The sequence below is a fragment of the Scyliorhinus canicula genome, chromosome 3, assembly GCF_902713615.1.
Source record: "Scyliorhinus canicula chromosome 3, sScyCan1.1, whole genome shotgun sequence".
In the NCBI taxonomy this organism is placed as follows: Eukaryota; Metazoa; Chordata; class Chondrichthyes; order Carcharhiniformes; family Scyliorhinidae; genus Scyliorhinus; species Scyliorhinus canicula.
The window spans coordinates 132,935,260-132,956,964 of NC_052148.1; the positions used below are offsets into that span (position 1 = coordinate 132,935,260).

General features: G+C 42.8%; 1 protein-coding gene across 9 annotated transcripts in view; it reads right to left on the bottom strand.

The window, feature by feature from the left end:
* The window catches only part of LOC119962964 (putative methyltransferase NSUN7), a 225,941-nt gene that overhangs the window by 98,812 nt on the left and 105,424 nt on the right, over positions 1-21,705 (bottom strand). For all 9 annotated transcript variants that reach the window (XM_038791341.1, XM_038791340.1, XM_038791337.1 and 6 more), the window contains 2 exons: positions 11,826-11,959; positions 9,093-9,245 (listed from right to left, as the gene is read on the bottom strand). In XM_038791341.1, the coding sequence (XP_038647269.1) occupies positions 9,093-9,245; positions 11,826-11,959 (287 nt within the window). The remainder of the gene's footprint in view (positions 1-9,092; positions 9,246-11,825; positions 11,960-21,705) is intronic.

A 21,705-nucleotide genomic window follows, 5' to 3' on the forward strand; every position in this document is an offset into this window, starting at 1 on the left:
GCCAAATTGGCAGCAACTGCATATGTAGTGCAGCACCCAGATTCTTTCCCGACCCCAGCAGATATATATTCGGACAGTTTGACGGAATTCCTGCCCCTGTGGGAATCTAGAGGATTTATATCCGCTGACGGTAAACCCCTACCCTCAGCCCCATTATTGAAGCACATATGGCATAATAAAAGTCAGAAGCCATCATCGTTCGTCCCCACCCGGTAACGTAAAGGCAGACACCCTAGCAAAGGCAGGATAACGACACGGTCACTTTTGGCAACCCCCTGAGAGTGAGCCGATACACGCAGTCCAGGTCTCACAGACAAATATCGAAGATTTAGCCCAGGCCCAAAAGGCAGACGACACTCTCAGACAAATTTTAGATGGTACCTTCCCAGCTCCCTACGACAAATTTAAGGACACATTGACGGTGCAGGACGGAATAATTTTAAAGAATGGAATTTATGTGGTCCCCACCCAGGACAGGAATCAGATAATTTGCCAATTTCACAATGGACACAGACATCAGGGGATAGAAACCGCCATTGCCCACTTTAGACCTTTGTGCTGGTGGCCCGATTTAAAAGCAGACGTCATCCATTATATTGAAAATTGTTTAATTTGCGCACAAAATAATCCAGAAAGGTACTCCAGGAAAGGTCAGTCAAGGCACACCAGACCTGTTAAAGGGTCATTGCCGAATTTACAGCTTCATTATATTGGTTCCCCACCCCCCGCAGAAATGGTTTTTAGTATGTGTTGGTAGTGATTAACACCTTCACAAAATGGGTGGAAGCATTTCCCTCCAGGACAAACAACAACCAAGATTTTAATGCAGCAGATAGTTACACGATACGGACTCCCACACAGTATTGAATCGGACCACGGTTCTCATTTTACAGGCAGAGTTATGCAGAATGTCCTGACAATTTTCAGCATAAAACAGAAGTTCCATATTGCTAATCACCCACAATCCAACGGTATTGTGGAACATATGACTCGGACCCTGAAAGCTACTATTAGGAGAATGGTGCAACAGCACAACACCACATGGGACACAGCTCTCCCATTTACCCTTATGTTTATTGGAAACACAGTATCAAGTTCCACAGTATTCACCCCCCACACCCTTATGACTGGCCGACCCATGAAAGGAACTGAATATTTATTAGGACTTGATTTGGCCAGCCCCACAGTCACTGCCCTCACCCACGAAAAAGCAGTCCAACAGGTCACAGAAAATATTAAAGCAGCCCAGCTCGCTGCAGCTGTCCGACTAGGTGCTAGGAAAAGCAGAGTAAGGCCTGCTTTGATAAAACAGTCCACCCAGTAGACTATACAGTCGGTCAGCAAGTGATGGTTCCCCTATACAAGTTTGTTCCTCTCCCCTAAATTTGCAGGACCCTACTCCACTTCGGATAAAGTGAGCCCCTCTGTATACAAAATAACGTACTCTAATGGTTGGTTCCATATTAACCAGCATAAAGTTTATGGAACACAACGCAGCCACTCACACCACATCTCCCTAACAATGGCAGACAATTCCGTCCTGCCCATCAACAACCTAGACCAACCCTCCGCCTGCCAGGACAGCACCTCCACGCCCACAGACCCGACCTTGTCCCCCGCCCACAGGAACGACCTTCAACCTTGAACTTGATTCAGATGCTAGCGTCAGCACTCCAGACTTGTTTGAAATCAACGACTAATGGCACAACCGCCCAGGTTCCAGTCGCTCCAGCCCCTGGAACCATGACCACGACATGTTTGGACCCCTATACCCCCTTTCATTGCCACACCAGAGCCACTGCCACTGCCCAACAAGAAAAATATGGCTTTGCAGCTACCGCCCCTCATGACCAAAGAATTCCCCATTGGCACCGCGATAACTCGTATCGATTGATAAGGAACGATGATTCAGATCCCACAATGGCCCACGCGGCCACGGCACGAAAACGCCAGACATGAGTTTGGCAACCGGGAGGTGGTGATGACTCAGAGTCTGACTCTTGTTACGGTAACCCTTTTGCGACATTTTTTGATACTGAACCCTGAGGTGTCCAGCTGATGAGAAAAAGGAACGGACTGAGATTCACGGTGTCCTATTTTTTGATGGAACCTGCCCGCTTTCTTTATTTCTTTCTTATTGCTACATAGTTTTAATTAATGTCGACCAGTTACAAAATTTCTTGATGCAGTCATGATTACTCTTTTGAAGCCATTTACTGGCCAATGACTGTTAAAGGAACACGTTACAACTTCTTTCTGCTCATGTAAGGTCACCCAGGCAATGGAGTAACGGCACTAATCCTGAGGACCCCCTATGTATTCGGTCAGACAAGCTCGGGTAGTAGAGCAACGGCACTGATCACTGCCCTACCCGAGGAAGTCCACCCATTCTTGCCCTGCTGCAGCTCACACGCACCCCATGTTCTCGTCATTGCGAGTAATTTGGAAAAGGTCTTAACACTCCTTACTGTCCTTGGCAGGTCTTTGTTTCCCCTTATCTGTTCTTTTTGCGTGTGGTTTAAAGATTGCTTTTTGTCACATCTCTGCACTCAATTCTTTACTTTCAGCGACTCTTTAGTCACTACCCCAACTGCTATTTACATATTCAACACACTTACTTGTAACAAAATTTGCTGCTATACGCATCGACCACAAGATGCGAGGTTCCTTGCACTTTAACAGAATATTTTTTTTTTTCGGGTGTCTTATCTCCAAGATAGTTATTTTTTTTAAAATGAGGGAGTCACACATGGTGACGATTCTAATGGGTAATTGAAGCTCAGAAGAGAAAGATAAACAAAACGAGATATTAACCAAGGGTAATAACAGATATTATGCTTGCACCCCCAGGAATATACAAAGAACAAAAAGACAAGAAGATGAAGACAGAACTGATGACCTCCATTATGATCATCGTTGGATCCCTACAGTTGCCCGCGTTGACAGCCTTTCTACCCCACACCACACTGGCTCCGGACATGACCAGATAATATGAGACCTGGACACCACACCTCACATCAAAGTAAACACTGATACCTCCACATGGTGCGAAAACATTGTAAAATGGTATTCCCTTTCCTACACAGCAGAAGCCCTCTTGGTAATAGCAATACTCTGCAGTGTCGTTCAGACACTTAGACTCCGCAAATGGCGAAGAAGCGCCCCCCGCTCCCCGATATATAAACTCCGAGCCCCTTTCCTTGGAATCCACCAAACCCTACAAACCTTTTAAATCTTTTTACTGAAAAAATAAAGGTTGTATTTTTCTATGAGTGTAATGACTTAAGGAGAAATCTGAAACTACTGTTGTTTAAAATTTTTGTACTGTATTATAAGTTCCGTTTGATATTTGCCAGCAGCAGGAGTGTAGCTTAGGTAATGACAGTTAGAGGTTCCCTTGTGTAAATAAGTTAAATGTATGATTACATTTTATAGTGGCCCCTTAGAATTTATGAATGTGTGATGTACTAAAAACTTAGGTAAATGCTCCAAAAACATAGTACAGTGTAGTGTAGATCTTGTCCTTGACCAAGGGTAACCGGCACACCAAAGACGGATGAAGGACCAATAGTGTGATCCACCACGCTTCGCGTTTGGGATCAAAAGGACGGGGTGTAGCCATCTGGGATGGACATTTGCAAAGGGAAACATGGCCACTTACATAGGGAAGTATGGCCACTTACAAAGGAAAGTATGGCCACTTACAAAGGAAAGTATGGCCACTTACAAAGGGAAGTATGGCCACTTACAAAGGAAAGTATGGCCACTTACAAAGGAAAGTATGGCCACTTACAAAGGAAAGTATGGCCACTTACAAAGGAAAGTATGGCCACTTACAAAGGAAAGTATGGCCACTTACAAAGGAAAGTATGGCCACTTACAAAGGGAAGTATGGCCACTTACAAAGGAAAGTATGGCCACTTACAAAGGAAAGTATGGCCACTTACAAAGGAAAGTATGGCCACTTACAAAGGAAAGTATGGCCACTTACAAAGGAAAGTATGGCCACTTACAAAGGAAAGTATGGCCACTTACAAAGGAAAGTATGGCCACTTACAAAGGAAACTATGGCCACTTACAAAGGAAAGTATGGCCACTTACAAAGGAAAGTATGGCCACTTACAAAGGGAAGTATGGCCACTTACAAAGGAAAGTATGGCCACTTACAAAGGAAAGTATGGCCACTTACAAAGGAAAGTATGGCCACTTACAAAGGAAAGTATGGCCACTTACAAAGGAAAGTATGGCCACTTACAAAGGAAAGTATGGCCACTTACAAAGGAAAGTATGGCCACTTACAAAGGAAAGTATGGCCACTTACAAAGGAAAGTATGGCCACTTACAAAGGAAAGTATGGCCACTTACAAAGGAAAGTATGGCCACTTACAAAGGAAAGTATGGCCACTTACAAAGGAAAGTATGGCCACTTGAAAAGAATCAATTGAAATATGGCCAATGCAGAATCCAGACGAACTCAGAGCTTAAATGTGTATTTGCCACTAGATAACCAGACACTATCGAAACCCCCAGCCGATTTGCATTCTAATGGCCCATTTCCACAGGACTTGTACTCAGGTATCAGATACAGATACAGACTCATCAGCGCCACTCCCTTCACCCAGGAAACCCAAATAGCCAAGGTCAATGACCGTTCAGGACACACCCAGCCATCAAGGCACCCGCCCCTTTATTGGCTAAAATCGAAGGCTGCAGAATTATTGGGTCCAAAGCTAAGGACTGCCCAAAAGAGCATGAAACCCCCGAAGGATAAAAAGAGACACTGCCATGTGTTGAGTCTATTTTGGCACCGGCACTCTTTTGGCCCCGGTGCACCGGCACTCTCTTGGCTCAGCCTACGCCTGATATCAATTGCAGCACCACGACCAGAAGCAAGTTCAAGATCAACGATCGCTACCAGACAGATGAGCCCAGCAGAAACGAAGTCACTTGTTCAGACCCAGCCATTTCAGATCCGAACAAAGGCCTTGTTCCTCTGCATAAAGCCGGGTGCCTGAAGTTAAGTACAGGTTGTTGTAGTGTCAGGTGTATTTTAGCTCACAGTGTTTTATGTTGCATGTCAAAGTAATTATTGTGTGTATTGAACTTGAACTGACTGGTTGTTGGGTCTTTGATCAATATCTGGTTAAACCTTGTGGTGGTATCATCTGATACCTGGCGATTCTGAAAGGAATATTCTCAAGATTAATATCAGATTAATATCTGATTAAAGTAGATACCCCAAACTTGGCAACATTATTGTGACGCTGGTGGGATAGTTTTCCACTCATTAAAAAGAGCAACATTATTGGCATCTCCGGTGCAGATTGGCAACACCATGCTGGAGGCTGGTCATCCAAAATGGACGGAATTTTAGGATTTATACCAAACACTAATTGATAGGGACTATAGCCCCCAAGCATCTGCAATGAATTCTTTGCATGTACTGCCCATGCTGAAGCTGAATTTAGCTTGCAGTTTGGTCTATCTGCCAAAATTTTCCGGAGCATGTCATCTATTACCGCATGGTTTCTTTCACACACACCATTACTAAATAGGCTTTCTGCAGCCATATTCAGAACTGTGATATTCACATTTTCACACATATCCCTAAACTCATCATTAGCAAATTCTCCCCCATTGTCCGTAAGGAATTTTGCCGGTGGGCCCATTCCTGTCCCTATCCATTTTTCCACGATTTGATCCAGAATTAGTCTCTTTTCTTTACTTCGTACTAAATCTGGTTGCTAAATCTACAAAATGTAAAATAAATATATTATTGGCTTTATCCCAGATCTTAAGGGCCATGGCCACAATGTCGTTAAAATCCCTGGCCAAAGGCAGGGTTACTATTGGTCATGCTGGTCTCCTTCTGTACTTCCTACAAACTTCACAGCAACCACTAACCTGTTCTATTAGCTTAGTATAGTCTTCATCCCTTACCCCTGCATCCTTTAATAAATTGTTCAGCCTCTGAGGAGACGGATGCGCAAATTGCCTATGCAGTTTTAATACAACAAGCTTTTTATCAGCTAAAGTCCCATTTTCAACTGCCATTAACACATCCTTAAAAACTGTACTTGAAATATTGTCAGTAATGGAATACAACAGTGTCCCAACTGTGTAAATTGTAAGTCCACCGTCTTTCCAAAAACTGTTGCATTATCCTGTTCCATATCCAGTCTCATGTGTGCTTTCTTCGTCGATGGTCTGCTCAGAAGCAAAGGTATCTCACTTGATACAACATCTGTGCTAATGAAATGATTCACTCCGGCAATATTTCAAGGGATCACCACTCTTTTCAGCGACTTCAGAGTATTATCATCCCCAAACTTGAAACTTGTGGAACTTTAGAATTCCTTAACCTTGTTACGATTTTCAGCATTCAAGGAATCCAGGTAACATTTTAACCAGTCAATTCCACATACAGTAGATGTGCAGCCACTGTCCAATACAGCACAATTGAAGGATTCTGCAACACCCTCATTACCGGTGTAAAACTGCTTGTTAATAGGACAGTGCCTTCTTCCTGGTCACTATCTTTTTCCTCTTCTGACTCTTCCATGTCATTTGTCACTTCACTCTATTATAACAGTTAGACAGTTGAAAGCATAATGGTATTAAGAGTCACATCGAAAACATTGATTTATCGTGCCCCATGCATTTCTGGGGTTCACCTTCCTATGTAGGTTCTAACTGGGTCTCTGTCTTCATAATTTCCAGGTCCTGATCTCCTTCTATTGTCTTGGAACCTGTTAGTAGCCATATGAATTTGCTGTCAATAGTGTATCTTCCATATTATGCTTTATTGCAGGCTGAACTATTTGGGTCATCAGAGCCATCAGAATCAAATGTTTCCCCAGAAACTTTTTTAAAGCTTCTGTTATCTGATCGAATAAGGTATCCTTATACGCAAACTGAACTGTCAAAACCAGGAGCCTATCCATGTGGCTCACTCTAGCACAGTCAAGTAATTGAAAGGCCAACACAGACTATGGAAATTCCAGTTTGTATTTCTGCAGCCTTTTATATAGTCTGCCAAGTTCCATTATATAGTCTTCAATGGAGAAATCCTCTTTTTTCCAGAATCTATCAAAATCCGCCCACGCTTCATATGCACTTAACAAGTCATCCTTTTTATAAATCTTATCCATATAACGTAATAGAGTCTGCAGACCTTAATCTGAGTCCAGCTCTTCCAATTCCAGCTCAGAAAACACTTTGCTCCGGATTTTACTGTCATAAGTTAGAGAAAGAGCCAATGCCATACCTTGTTTTCTCTTTCCCAAGACAGTTACCTTAGTCCACATAACTTCTGCACTTCTCCATTGGTCGTACGATCCCCTTTCAGAAAATAAGTGGGGGTAATCATATCCAGCCATCTTTATCCTAGGTTCAGCCCTATATCTTTGTTTTTTTTTCTTCTTACTTACTCCTTGGTTTGGGCTGGAAAAGTTATATCTTTCAACCCTTCACATTTACACAGCAGCCATTCTCTGCTACCATTTGTTATGCGTTTAGCTGCTATTGTATAAAGAGTCAAAGATTCTGCTCCTTTTCCACAAACACCTTTTTTTTTAGAACTTTAATGCTGAAACATTGATCATATTTATTAAGCGGATTTTATTCAATTAAGTTAAAATTTTGGAAAACAGTGGTGCAGTGGTTAGCACTGCTGCCTCACGTCGCCGAGGTCCCAGGTTCAATCCCGGCTCTGGGTCACTGTCAGTGTGGAATTTGCACATTCTTCCCGTGTTTGCGTGGGTTTCGCCCCCACAACCCAAACGATGTGCAGGGTAGCTAGGTGGATTGGCCATGCTAAATTGCCCATTAATTAGATTAAATGAATTGGGTACTCTATTTTTTTTAATTTAAATTTTGGCAACAGTAGTAACAGATTGAGTAAGATAGAAAAATTGCAATGATTATTTCAGGCTAGTGCCTTTTAGAAGGTTTAGTATCAGTAAGGCTCAAATCCATTCCCAATATCCAAATTAAAGATTTATTATTATCTCAACAACAGATTGCTGATAATCTCGGTTTTCATGTAATGATTCGTACGTTGATATGTCAGATTTTAGGAAAGATTTATGTAATGTAACCCAACAAGGAATTGTGCACTCAAAAGTTGGAAATGAGAAAGAAATTGCACAATTGAATTTCAAAATAATAACAACTTTGTGACTTAATGGCCTTACATATTAAAGTTAGATGATGATTCCACAAACACCTTTAATGTACTTCAACAGACTCTGCACAAAACTCTAACGTCACATCAACTGACACAGAGGCCACCTGAAGCCCCTTTACATACCAGTGTCAATTATTGGATACTTAATATAAATGAGACAACAAATTGGAATGTCTCTTAACCCATTACTGAACAGGGATCACTGTTTAGCATATCTGCATATTAGAGTAAGGTACTAAATCTGCATATTACAGCGAGAATGGCACTGCTAGTTAGCGGCAAGCAACACCCCCTCCCTCCCATTGACCAGAGTGGCACTGCCAAGGTGCCAGGGTGTCAATGGGGAGTGCAAGGGTACCGCCCTGCCCAGAGCTGGACTGCCCAGGGGTCTTTAATGGCCTGGGAGACAGCACCTGATACTGTTACGCCTTGTCCACGTTTGCGGAAACAAATGCTAAACAGTGCCCTGGTGCGGCCGTTAGTTCCAGAGTGCCAGGAGAATACGGCACACATATTTAAATGAACTATGAGATCCAGACTGCAACGTCTCGTCAGATTTTGTTAAATCTCATGAGGCGGTTCGTGCATCACGAATCACATGAGATGCATCTCGCGAGATTCAATGGCTTCATTGCGTCAGCAAGTCAGGTACGACAAGGCCATTAAACCGTGACCTATATGTCTGCCAGGTAAACCTTAAAACTTAGGGTGCCACAAAAAACACTGTTATTTTTTTCCATTCACTATTTCTCTAATGGCCATCTTGATTCTACTGTACACTTTTTGATGGATAGGACTGTGAGCAGGCCTGAACCACTGTCTTCTTAAAACCCTGTCATTTATACATATTCTACCTAAATTATACAATATAATGTGTAAAGAGGGGAATATTCACTTTTATTACCTGGTCTTTAATACATTTATCCAGGCGTATAGTGGCAAAGAAGAAGCTCGCCGTTCTTGATTTCTTACAGATTCCGGAAGAATTAAATCGATGGAGGTAGCATCATTTTTAATCCGACATCGAGCAAGTGCAGCTGCAAGTTTAGTTTTAAAACTATAAAGAAAGGGCATAAATCATGTTAGTTTTCCAATGGACTCAATTAAGTCTTTTAAAAAAAATTTAGAGTACCAAATTATTTTTTCCATTTAAGGTGCAATTTAGCGTGGGCAATCCACCTAACCTGCACATCTTTGGGTTGTGGGGGTGAAACCCATGCAGACGCGGGAGAATGTGCAAACTCCACACTGTGAGTGACCCAGGGCAGGAATTCAAACTCAGGTCCTCAGCTCCATAGGCAGCTGTGTTAACCAGTGTGCCACCCAATAAGAGGGTTCCTCCAACAGGAATTAGCATGCTGTACCTCTAAGTGCCCATTAGGAGAGCCAATCACCTGCAGCCTATATTAAAAAGCTAATCACCCGCATCCTATGTTAAATTAAAAATCCTCATCCTCAAATCTTTCTGCATTGTCACCCCAGCCTACCTCTGCAATATGATCCAGTGCTATTTCCAACTTTATTCTATTTAACTAACTCTAGCCTTTTGTGCACTCCCATCATTCACATACAATTCTTTCCTTCAAACACTCCATCTCATCATCTACTTTTTCCTCCCCTCTCGCTCCTATTTTAACAATCAGTTCAAATATAATCTCTTTATCCAAGCTAACACCTTCATTCCTGGCTCACCATCTACTTCTTCAAATAACTGAAGAGTTTGCTTGAAGACATTTTCTTATAAGTGATGATGGGACTATTTAAATCCAAGTTTTGATATGAAAATTGTTGCAAGCCCTCAATTGGAATATGAAAGTCAGATTCTGTGATTTTTGATCATTTTTCCACAGAAAGGATTTGGTAGAGATTAATTAATATTTTTAAGAAAAAAAAACTGATTGAATGAACAGATGTGGGAAAAGCACAAATATTCAGTTCATATCACAAATTATAGTATTGTTAGGCCCCTGGATTATGTTGTTGTACAGCTAGATATTAGGCAGTATTTCACTGCAAAGGTGAAACATTCAGATTAACTATAAGACTGTTATACCCCAAAGGCAGGACCCTAAACTGGTAGCAATGGGACGAATATCCAATCAAAGCATTAGATGTTGTTAACAATCTCTTTGAACCATAGTAAAAACTATATACAACAAGCTGAGTGTGCATTTGTCACACATTCCTATTCCAACAGACTACACTAGAAAATGATGGCCTGATAGAACTCTTCTGCGAGAACAATTGAGTTCATTTCTAGAGATGTCGTATTTATCAACGTATCAATGCACGCTCAGATAACAGAATGTGGTAACATCCAAAATAGGGTGCACACTTTGTATTAATGAATCAACTTTTTCTCGTTAAATTGCAATTTTGTCAGTAAGTAATATTAACCAACAGAATTTAAAATTCACAATTAAAGTCACAGAGCAAAACAATTACTTTGGAATTGAATATTTGATGAGTATCGAATGAAAGGTATCTGCTTTGTGGCCATTCAGTTTGAAGTCATTCAAGTTAAGAGCAGCATTAATCTAACCATACAACTAACTGTCTTGTACTTTTTACCTCAGAGGTCGCATTGTAATTGGTAAGAAATTCAAATAATACTTTACAGCAAAATGTAGCTAAAATCAATAGATGAATATCCCTGTACTTCACCAAACAAACATTTTTGGATCAATACAAAAAGTGAATGGCGGCTAGGATTACATTCTTCCACATTTTAGCCTGACCCCGAAACCCTAAAAACACCTTCGGTGCAAAAAGCAAGATACTCATTTTAACGTTATTGCACTGTTAATGCACTGTTTGGATTCTATGAATATGAAGAATAATTGACTGCATGAATTTTTTTAATGGAAATTACCATGTGGATGGTAAATTCTCACCTGTGGATCACCATTGTGTTTTTTGTGTTTGAAGAAGGTTCTAATCTAGTAAAGGGGGCAGTGAGCAGTGAGTCTGAGATGGGCAAAGAGGGACAACACTGGAGACAGGGGGGGGGGGGGGGGGGGGGGGAGAACCCTCCCCCCAACCCACCCCCCCACTCATCCACCAAAAAAAGGGGGAAAACTCCCATATCAACCAAGGAGGATAGCAAGGGGGATGGGAGGAGGGAGACTGGAAGGGGTGAGGGAAAAGGGGGGGCTAGGGGGGGTGCAGGGGGGGTGGGGGGGGGGGGGGAAGGACACACCAAAATAGACACCAGCAACCAGTAAATCAAGTGAAGTAAGATAAAAGCCTTTGTGTGTTACACTGTACAATAAATAAATACAAATGACAATGTACATAATTTGAAAATGGCAATAAAAATATTTCTTAAAAAAGATAATAGAATGAAAATAATGTTCGGACAGTTTCCACTTGCTTCAATTTTCTTCCATCATGTCACCACAGTGCATCCATACCAGCTGAAGGGAATTTATAGTTTCCAATATTGGTTAATGAAGTCCTCCAAGGAAAATGATTTTCAATACATGTTTTATACTGGAATAAAATAAAGACTGGGGATATCGACCATCAGTACTACTTACCCATCCAGCTACATTCTCCTATTACAAATCAGAAATATAATTTTTAAAACGTGATTACCAATTTTGTTAGAAGTTTAAACAATTTTCACTTTACATACTTTGAAAGGCTCTTTTCTACTTTTCTAACTTCTGGTATTACATCTTGATCTGTTTCATGGATACTTCGTGGTTGGAATTTCCGATCTTGGTAATCATACAACATAATAACCACCAGACATGTTGAATCAAGAGACTGGAAGAAAATAAGAAAATAAATGTAAAACATGATAGCAAATCAGGGTCAGCAGGAAGCTATACAAATATTTTAAGAAGTTAAATGTTTTCCAGTTTGTAGATTCAGCATGAATAAGATTTGTTTTTTAATTGCCATTTTTGAGACAACTGAATGATTCTCTGATTCCCTTTCTAGAAAGCTCATTGGGAACTCGCAACTTCAGTTAATATGTTCCCCAGTTAACTTATTTTCTGGGATGTGGGTGTTGCTGTCAAGGCCAGAATTTATTGCCCATCACTAATTCCTTGAATTGAGTGATTTACTCGGCCCTTTCAGAGGGCAGTTAAAAGTCAACCACATTAGGATGGATACTAAGACGAAGTTTCCACCCATGCGGCAGACTAGAATGAGGGGACACAGTTTACTAAGAGGTTTCTCTTTAAAGACAGAGATGGGACAAAAACAATTCTCTCAGAGGATATTTAGTATGTGGAATTCTCTTCCCAAAGAGCAATGGAGGCTGGGTCATTGAACTTACTTAAGGGAGAGTTACTCAAATTTCTGCGTGATAAGGAAGTCAAGGTTTATAGGGTTGTGGCAAGAAAGTGGAGTTGCGACAACAACCAGATCAGTCACAATTTTACTGAATGGAGGAGTATATTTTAAGGATCAAATGGCGTACTTCTGGTCCCAGGTCCTGTGTTCCCTATGTACAGTACTATGGACTGGCGTTACATATAGGCCAGGCCAGGTTTGTGTATAGTTTAGATCCCCTTACCTGAGGAAGGAAGTACTTGCCCTTAGAGGGAGTGCAACAGATGTTCACCAAAGTAATCCCTGGGGTGTCAGGAATGGCTTACTAGGAGAGATTGAGGAAACTGGGCCTCTATTGTCTAAAGTTTCAAAGAATGAGAGATGATAGGGCAGCACGGTAGCATTGTGGGGCAGCACGGTAGCATTGTGGATAGCACAATCGCTTCACAGCTCCAGGGTCCCAGGTTCAATTCCGGCTTGGGTCACTGTCTGTGCGGAGTCTGCACATCCTCCCCGTGTGTGCGTGGGTTTCCTCCGGGTGCTCTGGTTTCCTCCCACAGTCCAAAGGTGTGCAGGTTAGGTGGATTGGCCATGATAAATTGCCCTTAGTGTCCAAAATTGCCCTTAGTGTTAGATGGGGTTACTGGGTTATGGGGATAGGGTGGAGTTGTTGACCTTGGGTAGGGTGCTCTTTCCAAGAGCTGGTGCAGACTCGATGGGCTGAATGGCCTCCTTCTGCACTGTAAATTCTATGATCTATGATCTCATTGAAGCTTACAAAATTCTTACAAGGGTTATTAGAGTAGATGTAAATAAGATGTTTCCCCTGGCTGGTGAGTCTAGAACCAGGGAACTCAGAAAAAGGGCAGGCCAGTTAAGACTGAGATGAGGAGGATGCATGGCATCTTAGCTGCCTTAGACTGGAATTTAGATAAGAAGCAATATGGTCAACAAGAAGCAGCAATCTGCTGTTGAAAGTGAGAAACAGCAGAGGGGTGAAGTTAGCATAGGGACTATTCATGACGCAGGGTGTGCAGGCAGAGTTGAGCATCCTTCACATGTTGCAAAAGCAGCATTTCAGAATGCTCTGGTAGTCCCATCAGGTGGTGGCAGATATCCATGGCCTTTGAAAAGACAACCTTCATCCTGGTAGACCTAGCGTCCCAGATTCACCCATAGTTGCCAAACTGACTGCCACTCTCAATTATCTTGCTTCCAGATCCTTCCAAGCTCTGGCGGAGACACATCCAGGACTTCCCAATTAACAGACCACAAATGCATAGGACAGATCACTGATGGCTTGTTTGCCAGAATTGTCAATTACCCGACCAATGCCTGCAAGGACATCAGCGAGCATCCTATTTCTGACTTTACGCTGGAAGGATGGCCAATGATGAAGCATTTGAAGATGATAGGGCTTATACCAAGAAATTCCTGTAGTGATATTCGGGGGCTGAGACAATTGGCCTCCAACAACCACAATCAACTTCACGCCAGATAGGACTCAGAGAGAGATTTGCCTCTGATTCACATTGCCAAGACCTCTTGATGTCAAGGCGAGTCACTTCCACCTCACTTCTGGAATTCAGCTCCTATACCTATATTTGGACCAAGGTTGTAATGTGATTTTGAGCTGAATGGCTCCAGCAGAATCCAAACTGAACAACAGTGAGAAAGTTGCTGAGTAAGTGCCGCTTGATAGCACTGTAGACGATACCTTCCATCGCTTTGCTGATGACTGAGAATAGACTAATTGGGGGCTCTAATTAACACAATTGCATTTGTCCTACTTTCTATGGACAGGACTCCTTAAAACCTATCTTTTCGGTCATCTGCCATAATATTTTCTATTCTATTTTGTCAAAGGCAAATTTTTGTGCTCAAGTTTTAGTGTTATATCTGTGGAGTTAATACCAATTTCACTTTAAGCAAATACAGATTTAGCACTCTGCATTAAACTAAGTGGGGAAATACGTGGAACGATGTTATAATAATAATCTTTGTTAATGTTAATGGATGTTTCAAGTTTAATATGATACAAATGTGTCCATTGCAAAGCCAGTTGGATTGATACCGGTAGTTGCCCTCTGAATACAATAAATTTTCAGAAGGTGATCGATAGTGTTTCTTAACTTTGAAACTACAGTAGGAAAGAGGAAAAAATAACTAGCTGATAATTATAGAATAGTAAAGCCCTTTAATCTTTTAGGTGGATTAGATCTAAAGATTATGGGGGGATTTTCAATCCCCGTTTTCAGAAGACAGGAATGGCAGAGAGGACTGAGAATTGAGGGGGTGTCTCAAAACGGCTTTTATGCCAGTGGGATTTCCCCGGTCGATTTTCCTCGCTCCTTGCCAGTGATTTAATGGGTTCCCACCATGCAATAATGGGAACCCAATTTGAATACTTTGCAATATAATTAGCAGGCCTTTCCGCGCCAATATCACCCCCACACGTCTGAATGCCCCCCCCCCCCCTCCCCCACCATGGCGTGACATCACACCAGCTGTGCTTAGAAAAGGTTTTTAAATGGGGAAACGAGCGAACAGAGCCAGCTGGGGACACACGGTACAGCTATGGCAGCCCAGTTGGAGGGGGGAGGAGTCCATGGCGTGGGAGGTGGGAGTCCATAGTGTGGTAAGGGGGGCTCTCATTCTATTTTTATCTTTCTGACATCGGAGTATCTGTCAAGAGCAGAGATTGTGGGCGGGGTGGGCTCATTTAAAGCCAGTGACGTTGTGGAACCCACCTCCTTACTGAGAAAATTCCATCCTAAGCAACAGGCTGGAGGTGGAGTGATGGTAATGTCACTGGGCAAGTAAACCAGAGGCCCAGGTTGATGTTCTAGAGATGCAGGTTCAAATCCTACCATGGTAACTGGTAGAATATAAACTTAATCAATAAAAATGTAGAAATAAAAGCTAGTCTAATGGTAACCACAAAACCATTGTTCATTGTCAAAAACCCATATGGTTCACTAATGTCCTTCAGGGAAGGAAATCTGGCACCCTTAACTGGTCCACAGACCCACAGCAATGTAGTTGATTCTTAATTACCCTCCGAAATGGCCCAGCAAGCCAAGGGCAATTAGGGATAGGTAACAAATTCTGGCCTTGCCAGCAACACCCATATCTCATGAAAAGAATCAAATAGATTTTACTTTTACCAGGTCAGTGTTTGTATTAACATTACACTCCAGCTGTACAGTAAAATCTTAGATACATGCATCTTCAGATTAATTACAAACAGGAAAGGTCCCAAACTTATCCAACAATATACCTACATGAAAACTATTTCGGTAAATGATTAATCAATATGATAGACTTAAGAAACAAACATCACAGATCCGAGCAGTTCATTTCAACAGGTGCTCATGGTGACATTAACCAATGTAAGAAAGACCTTGTAACCATTCTGCTTATTTAACTCTAATATTCTGCTGCACCTACAACAAACATGTCCAAACTTGTTCTGGTTTCTCTCCACAAACAAAGCCTTTTTGTGTGGATCAAAATAGATGGACAGCAGAATATTGAGACATGTCTGATGGAAAAACATTCAGAACAATGCTGATAAATCCGACACACCAGATAGACAGACTGCAGTGGTTCAAGAAGGCCACCACCTCAAGGGTAATTAGGAATGGGCAATTAAAGATGGCCTTGCCAATGACGCTTAGATCCATTGAAATAACATTTGAAAATCTAGTAGCTGTCCCACAGAATTGCTAGAAGATAGTCTTGAAGCTGAACCATAACCTCGGTGTCAACATTAATGACTTGTATTTAAGTAGCGCCTTTAACAAAATAAACCATGCCAGGGTGCTTCACAGGAGCATTGTAAAAGTATAGCACTGGGCCACACAAAAGCTTGGTCAAAGAGGGGGTTTTAAGGAATGTCTTAAAGTAGGAAAGGCTGATAGGTGTGGGGATGGTATTTATTCAAAGACAAGGCATCAAAAGACAGAGCAATTGAACTCAGGGATGAGCAAGACACTAGAATTAGAGGGTTACGAGGCCGGAAGAGGTGACAGAGATAGGGAGGGGCATAGTTATGAAAGGATTTGAAAACAGGCATGAGTTTTAAAGTCAAGGTTTTACTAGACTGGGAGTTAATGTAGGTGGTGATATATGCAAACAGGATTTGGTGCAAGTTAAGGATGACCGCAAGTTTACGCAAGGTAGAATGTGAGACACCAGGCAAGAATGCACTTGAATAGTCAAATCTGAAGGTAAGGAAAGCAAGAAGTCAAGTGAATACTTTTGAAATGTAGTTATTGCAATGTGGGTGCAGCATCAAATTTCTACACAAACGAAAAGGAAATAAAGATGACAATATTTGTTGTTTTTAGTGATGTTGGTGGAACATAACCATTGTTCAGGCCACCATCTGCTCTTATTCAAAATAGTGCCATGGGATCTTTTCCGTCCATCTGAGAGGATAGGGGCCTCAGTTTGTAACCTCATCTGAAAGTCTGCACTCACAGCACAGCAATACATAATATCACCTTAGATTATGTCCTCAAGTCTCTGCAGTGGGACTTGAACCCACAACCTACTGAAAGTGAAAGATCACCACTGAGGTAGAACTGATACTAATCATTAATCTCAGATTAATCTGAAATGGCTAGCAAGGTGCCCCAATGACAAGTGTTAGGGTCACTTCTGTTCCTTCAATTTTGAAATGATTTGCCTATAAATATATAACATTTTGATGACAATAACAAAATAACAAGCTTTCTTTAAAATGAATACAGGAGAATATGGGAGGATACAAACATCATATGTAACTTCATTTAAGAAATGAGATTTAATGGGCTGGATTCTCCTCAGCCCCGCGTTGAAATTGCGTTCAGCGTGGGGGCGGAGAATCCACTTTCATGCCTTAATTCGGTCCGACGCCTTAATTAGGCCCCGAAAATCGATATGACCACAGAGTACGCTGCGCGGCTGGGGGCCCATTGCCAGAGGCCCACCCAGTAATCCACCGCTCCCGACCGGCCGAGTTCCCGACGGCGTGGAACTAACCACCTATTGCCAGTCGGGATGCTGGTCAGAGGCGGGAGGATCGGAGGTTACATAGAATTTACAGTGCAGAAGGAGGCCATTCAGCCCATCGAGTCTGCACCGGCTCTTGGAAAGAGCACCCTACCCACGGTCAACACCTCCACCCTATCCCCATAACCCAGTAACCCCACCCAACACCAAGGGCAATTTATAATGGCCAATCCACCTAACCTGCACATCTTTGGACTGTGGGAAGAAACCGGAGCACCCGGAGGAAACCCACGCGCACACGGGGAGGATGTGCAGACTCCGCACAGACAGTGAACCAAGCCGGAATCGAACCTGGGACTCTGGAGCTGTGAAGCGATTGTGCTATCCACAATGCTACCGTGCTGCCTGCGGGGTTAGAAGATGCTCGGGTGCGCGGCCGATCGGGGGGGGGGGGGTGTCTCATTTCTCGGTGTGGCTCCACGGTCTGAGTTAACCATGGAGCTCGGCACAAGCGCTGGAGCTGCTGCCATGCACATGCACGAACTCCGAACCGAAAGTGCGGGCGGGGGCCTGTATCTGCAGCTAAAGCTGAAAGACTTATTCCGGGTCCCTGTTAGCCGCCTGCAGGGCATTGAATTAGGTCAACTTTTTTTAAATCGGAATTTCGGGAGTAAAACTCCACCGTTTTTATGCCGGCTGGGGACATAGTCCCATTTTGAGAAACCAGCCCAATATATTTTGAGAAGATCTAAAATGTTACACCATTTTTCCAGTTCAGCTCCAATGCTCTGGTATATTCGGACCTCGTTCCCCTCCGATTTGCAGTTCCGCTTCTCCATGGCCCACTGCAAGATCTTCTCTTTCTCCACAAACTTGTTTTAAATTTTAGAGTACCCAATTCATTTTTCCAGTAAAGGGCAATTTAGCATGGTCAATCCACCTAGCCTGTACATCTTTGGATTGTGGGGGTGAAACCTTCACAAACATAAGAACATAAGAACTAGGAGCAGGAGTAGGCCATCTGGCCCCTCGAGCCTGCTCCGCCATTCAATGAAATCATGGCTGATCTTTTGTGGACTCAGCTCCACTTTCCGGCCCGAACACCATAACCCTTAATCCCTTTATTCTTCAAAAAACTATCTATCTTTACCTTAAAAACATGTAATGAAGGAGCCTCAACTGCTTCACTGGGCAAGGAATTCCATAGATTCACAACCCTTTGGGTGAAGAAGTTCCTCCTAAACTCAGTCCTAAATGTACTTCCCCTTATTTTGAGGCTATGCCCGCATCTATCCTATCTATTCCCTTCATAATTTTAAATGTTTCTATAAGATCCCCCCTCATCCTTCTAAATTCCAACGAGTACAGTCCCAGTCTATTCAACCTCTCCTCATAATCCAACCCCTTCAGCTCTGGGATTAACCTAGTGAATCTCCTCTGCACACCCTCCAATGCCAGTACATCCTTTCTCAAGTAAGGAGACCAAAACTGAACACAATACTCCAGTTGTGGCCGCACTAACACCTTATACAATTGCAACATAACCTCCCTAGTCTTAAACTCCATCCCTCTAGCAATGAAGGACAAAATTCCATTTGCCTTCTTAATCACCTGTTGCACTTGTAAACCAACCTTCTGTGACTCATGCACTAGCACACCCAAGTCTCTCTGAACAGCGGCATGCTTACATGGGGAGAATGCGCAAACTCCACACGGACAGTTACCCAGAGCCGGGATCGAATCTGGAACCTCGGCGCCGTGAGGCAGCAGTGCTACTCACTGCGCCACTGTACTGCCCTCTTTCTCCACAAACCTGAGGAGTCTCATGATCAGTGCCTGCTTCGGCTCCCCTGCTCTTGGCTTCTGCATCAGAGAGTTGTGCTCTCTGTCCACCTCAGGGGCCTTGTCAGCATGCCCTCCACCAGAAGCCTCAAAACGTACCTTGTGGCACTTGCACCTTCCATTCCTTCACTATCTGCAGATTCTGCCTTTTCGAACTGTTTTCCTGCTCCTCCACCTTTGCTCTGCAAAGGTCTCCCAAGAGCCCCATCTCTGCCTCCAGTGCCGCCACTCTATCACTGTGTTTAGAGATCACCCTCTCGATCTCTCAGATCTGCAAACTCCTGAGCCTCCAGACATTTTTCAACCCTCTCCATCGAGGGGTTGCCACAGTCCCTTCAATGGCCTTTACTCGATTCACCTGCATCTCCTTCCTCTGTTGGCGGAACTCTTCCTTGATGAAGGCCATCAACTGTTCCATCTGGGGCTTTCCAACTTGCTCTGACCCTTCTCTCTCCGCCATCTTTCCAATAGATGCTGCACCACAGGTCCCTTCCAAATCTTTCACCTTCTTCTGCCGGGGGGAACTTTTCCTCCGACCTTCAGTTACATTTTTCTGTCAAAATTCCACTCGATTTTGGGTTTAAAAAAGCTCTTTTCTACGCCTTCAAGCAGAAGCTGCCCTATGTGCAACTACTGACACCATGGCCACCATCGGAAATCCTGTGTCATCATCACTTGGTAACACCAACTGATTTAAATCTTTGCTCAGATATAAAAATTTTGCTACTTATTACCCTGTCTTGGTATCAATAACCTTCTCAACCCAGGGGATCAGGGCTTGTCTGGCATGTGCTGTCCTCCCCAATTACAGGCACAGGAAGATAAAAGCAGAGACTAACTGAATGATAGACTTTTCAATCGACAGTATAAGGCAACGTTTCTCAGGTTAGGTAAATTGGCCACGCTAAATTGTCCCTTAATTGGAAAAAAATAATTGGGTTCTCTCAATTTCTTTTCAAAATTATTTTTTAAAAAGGCAACGTTTCTACCAGACTCAAGGCAAAATGCAAGCAGGTGGAAAGTGAAAGTCAACCCACTGGTATGTAGTTGTGCACCATATATTATTTTGAATTATTACATAAGGACAAGTCGTCCTGAACAAACTGTTTACTCACGAATGGCCACCTCCAGTGAAATAAAGCAGATCAACAATTCATACCTGACCTCAAAGGTTGGAAAGGTGCCACTTAAGGGCACGTGTAGAAGGCACAAATATCCAATTCAAATACCTATTATTACACCCGTGGATTATATGAGTAGTTACATTTTGTGCAGTAAAGGCACACCTCTAGTAGGATGCACAAACTGCTTAAAGATGTGCCTGCAATGATCTACTCAAGAGAATTTTCTATCCCAAGACCCTCAATTTGTGTTCAATAACTGTATCATTAGACGATGGTGCATTTCACTTTTCTGCCCACAGCAACCATGAAGGGGGCTGAATGAAGTGCTAAATTAGAACAGCATTTTTTCACATGCTGGCGGTAGGAATTTTGTGCTTATTGCGCAAGCTCTTTATAACCAGAGAGAGGCGATTCACATCTGTAGGCATGAGGCCTGTGGCAGAGGCATCTGCAATATATGTATGTGTGTTGAATGTAGATCCATGCACAATCTATAGACACACACTAATCACAAATAAACAGTAATAATGCACGCACACAACTATCATAGACACTTACTAACACACATACCATAATACATGTAACAATCCTATATAATCCTAAAACCTGCTTCAAAGCAAAACGTGTGAGGCATTGTGGCGTTTATGCACCACGGACTTGACCATTTGTTAGTTCACACAGACATACATGGGAATGGCTTATGCATTGGGACATCCCTCATCAGCAGCTGCCTCTGAGGAATGCTGCTAGTAGCACAGAACCACAGAACTCAAGGACAGTCAATAAGGGGGGGACCTGTTGTTGAGCAGACCACGCAGCCCCATGCTGCCTGGCAACCAATAATTGTTACTGAATTATACCCAGCAACATGTTCCGTGTAGCTGTTTCCATGACTGTATAAAATGTTTATGATTTCATATGTCCAGCAGAGTGAGGCTTGATATTTCCAGGGGACTGCTCCCCTCTAGCGTAATAAACCGTTTGATGTTGAAGCATACCCCAGAATTGAGGGATTCTTCTGCGTTCATTCCCGTTAACATCCCATTTGTTAAGACTGGTTTCAAATCTAACTTCAAATACCCTTTCACATGGTGGATACTGGGTTAGTTGGCATGGTAGGTGTAAGGACAAAGGGTGGTGAGTGGGGGCATGGGCTAGCAGGAGTTGGCACAAAGTTGCATGTGGCAATAAAGGGACATAGGGGTAGGTGGAGGGCATAGGTTGACATGGGGGCTAAGCGAGGTGGGTAGAGGTGAATAAGTTGGC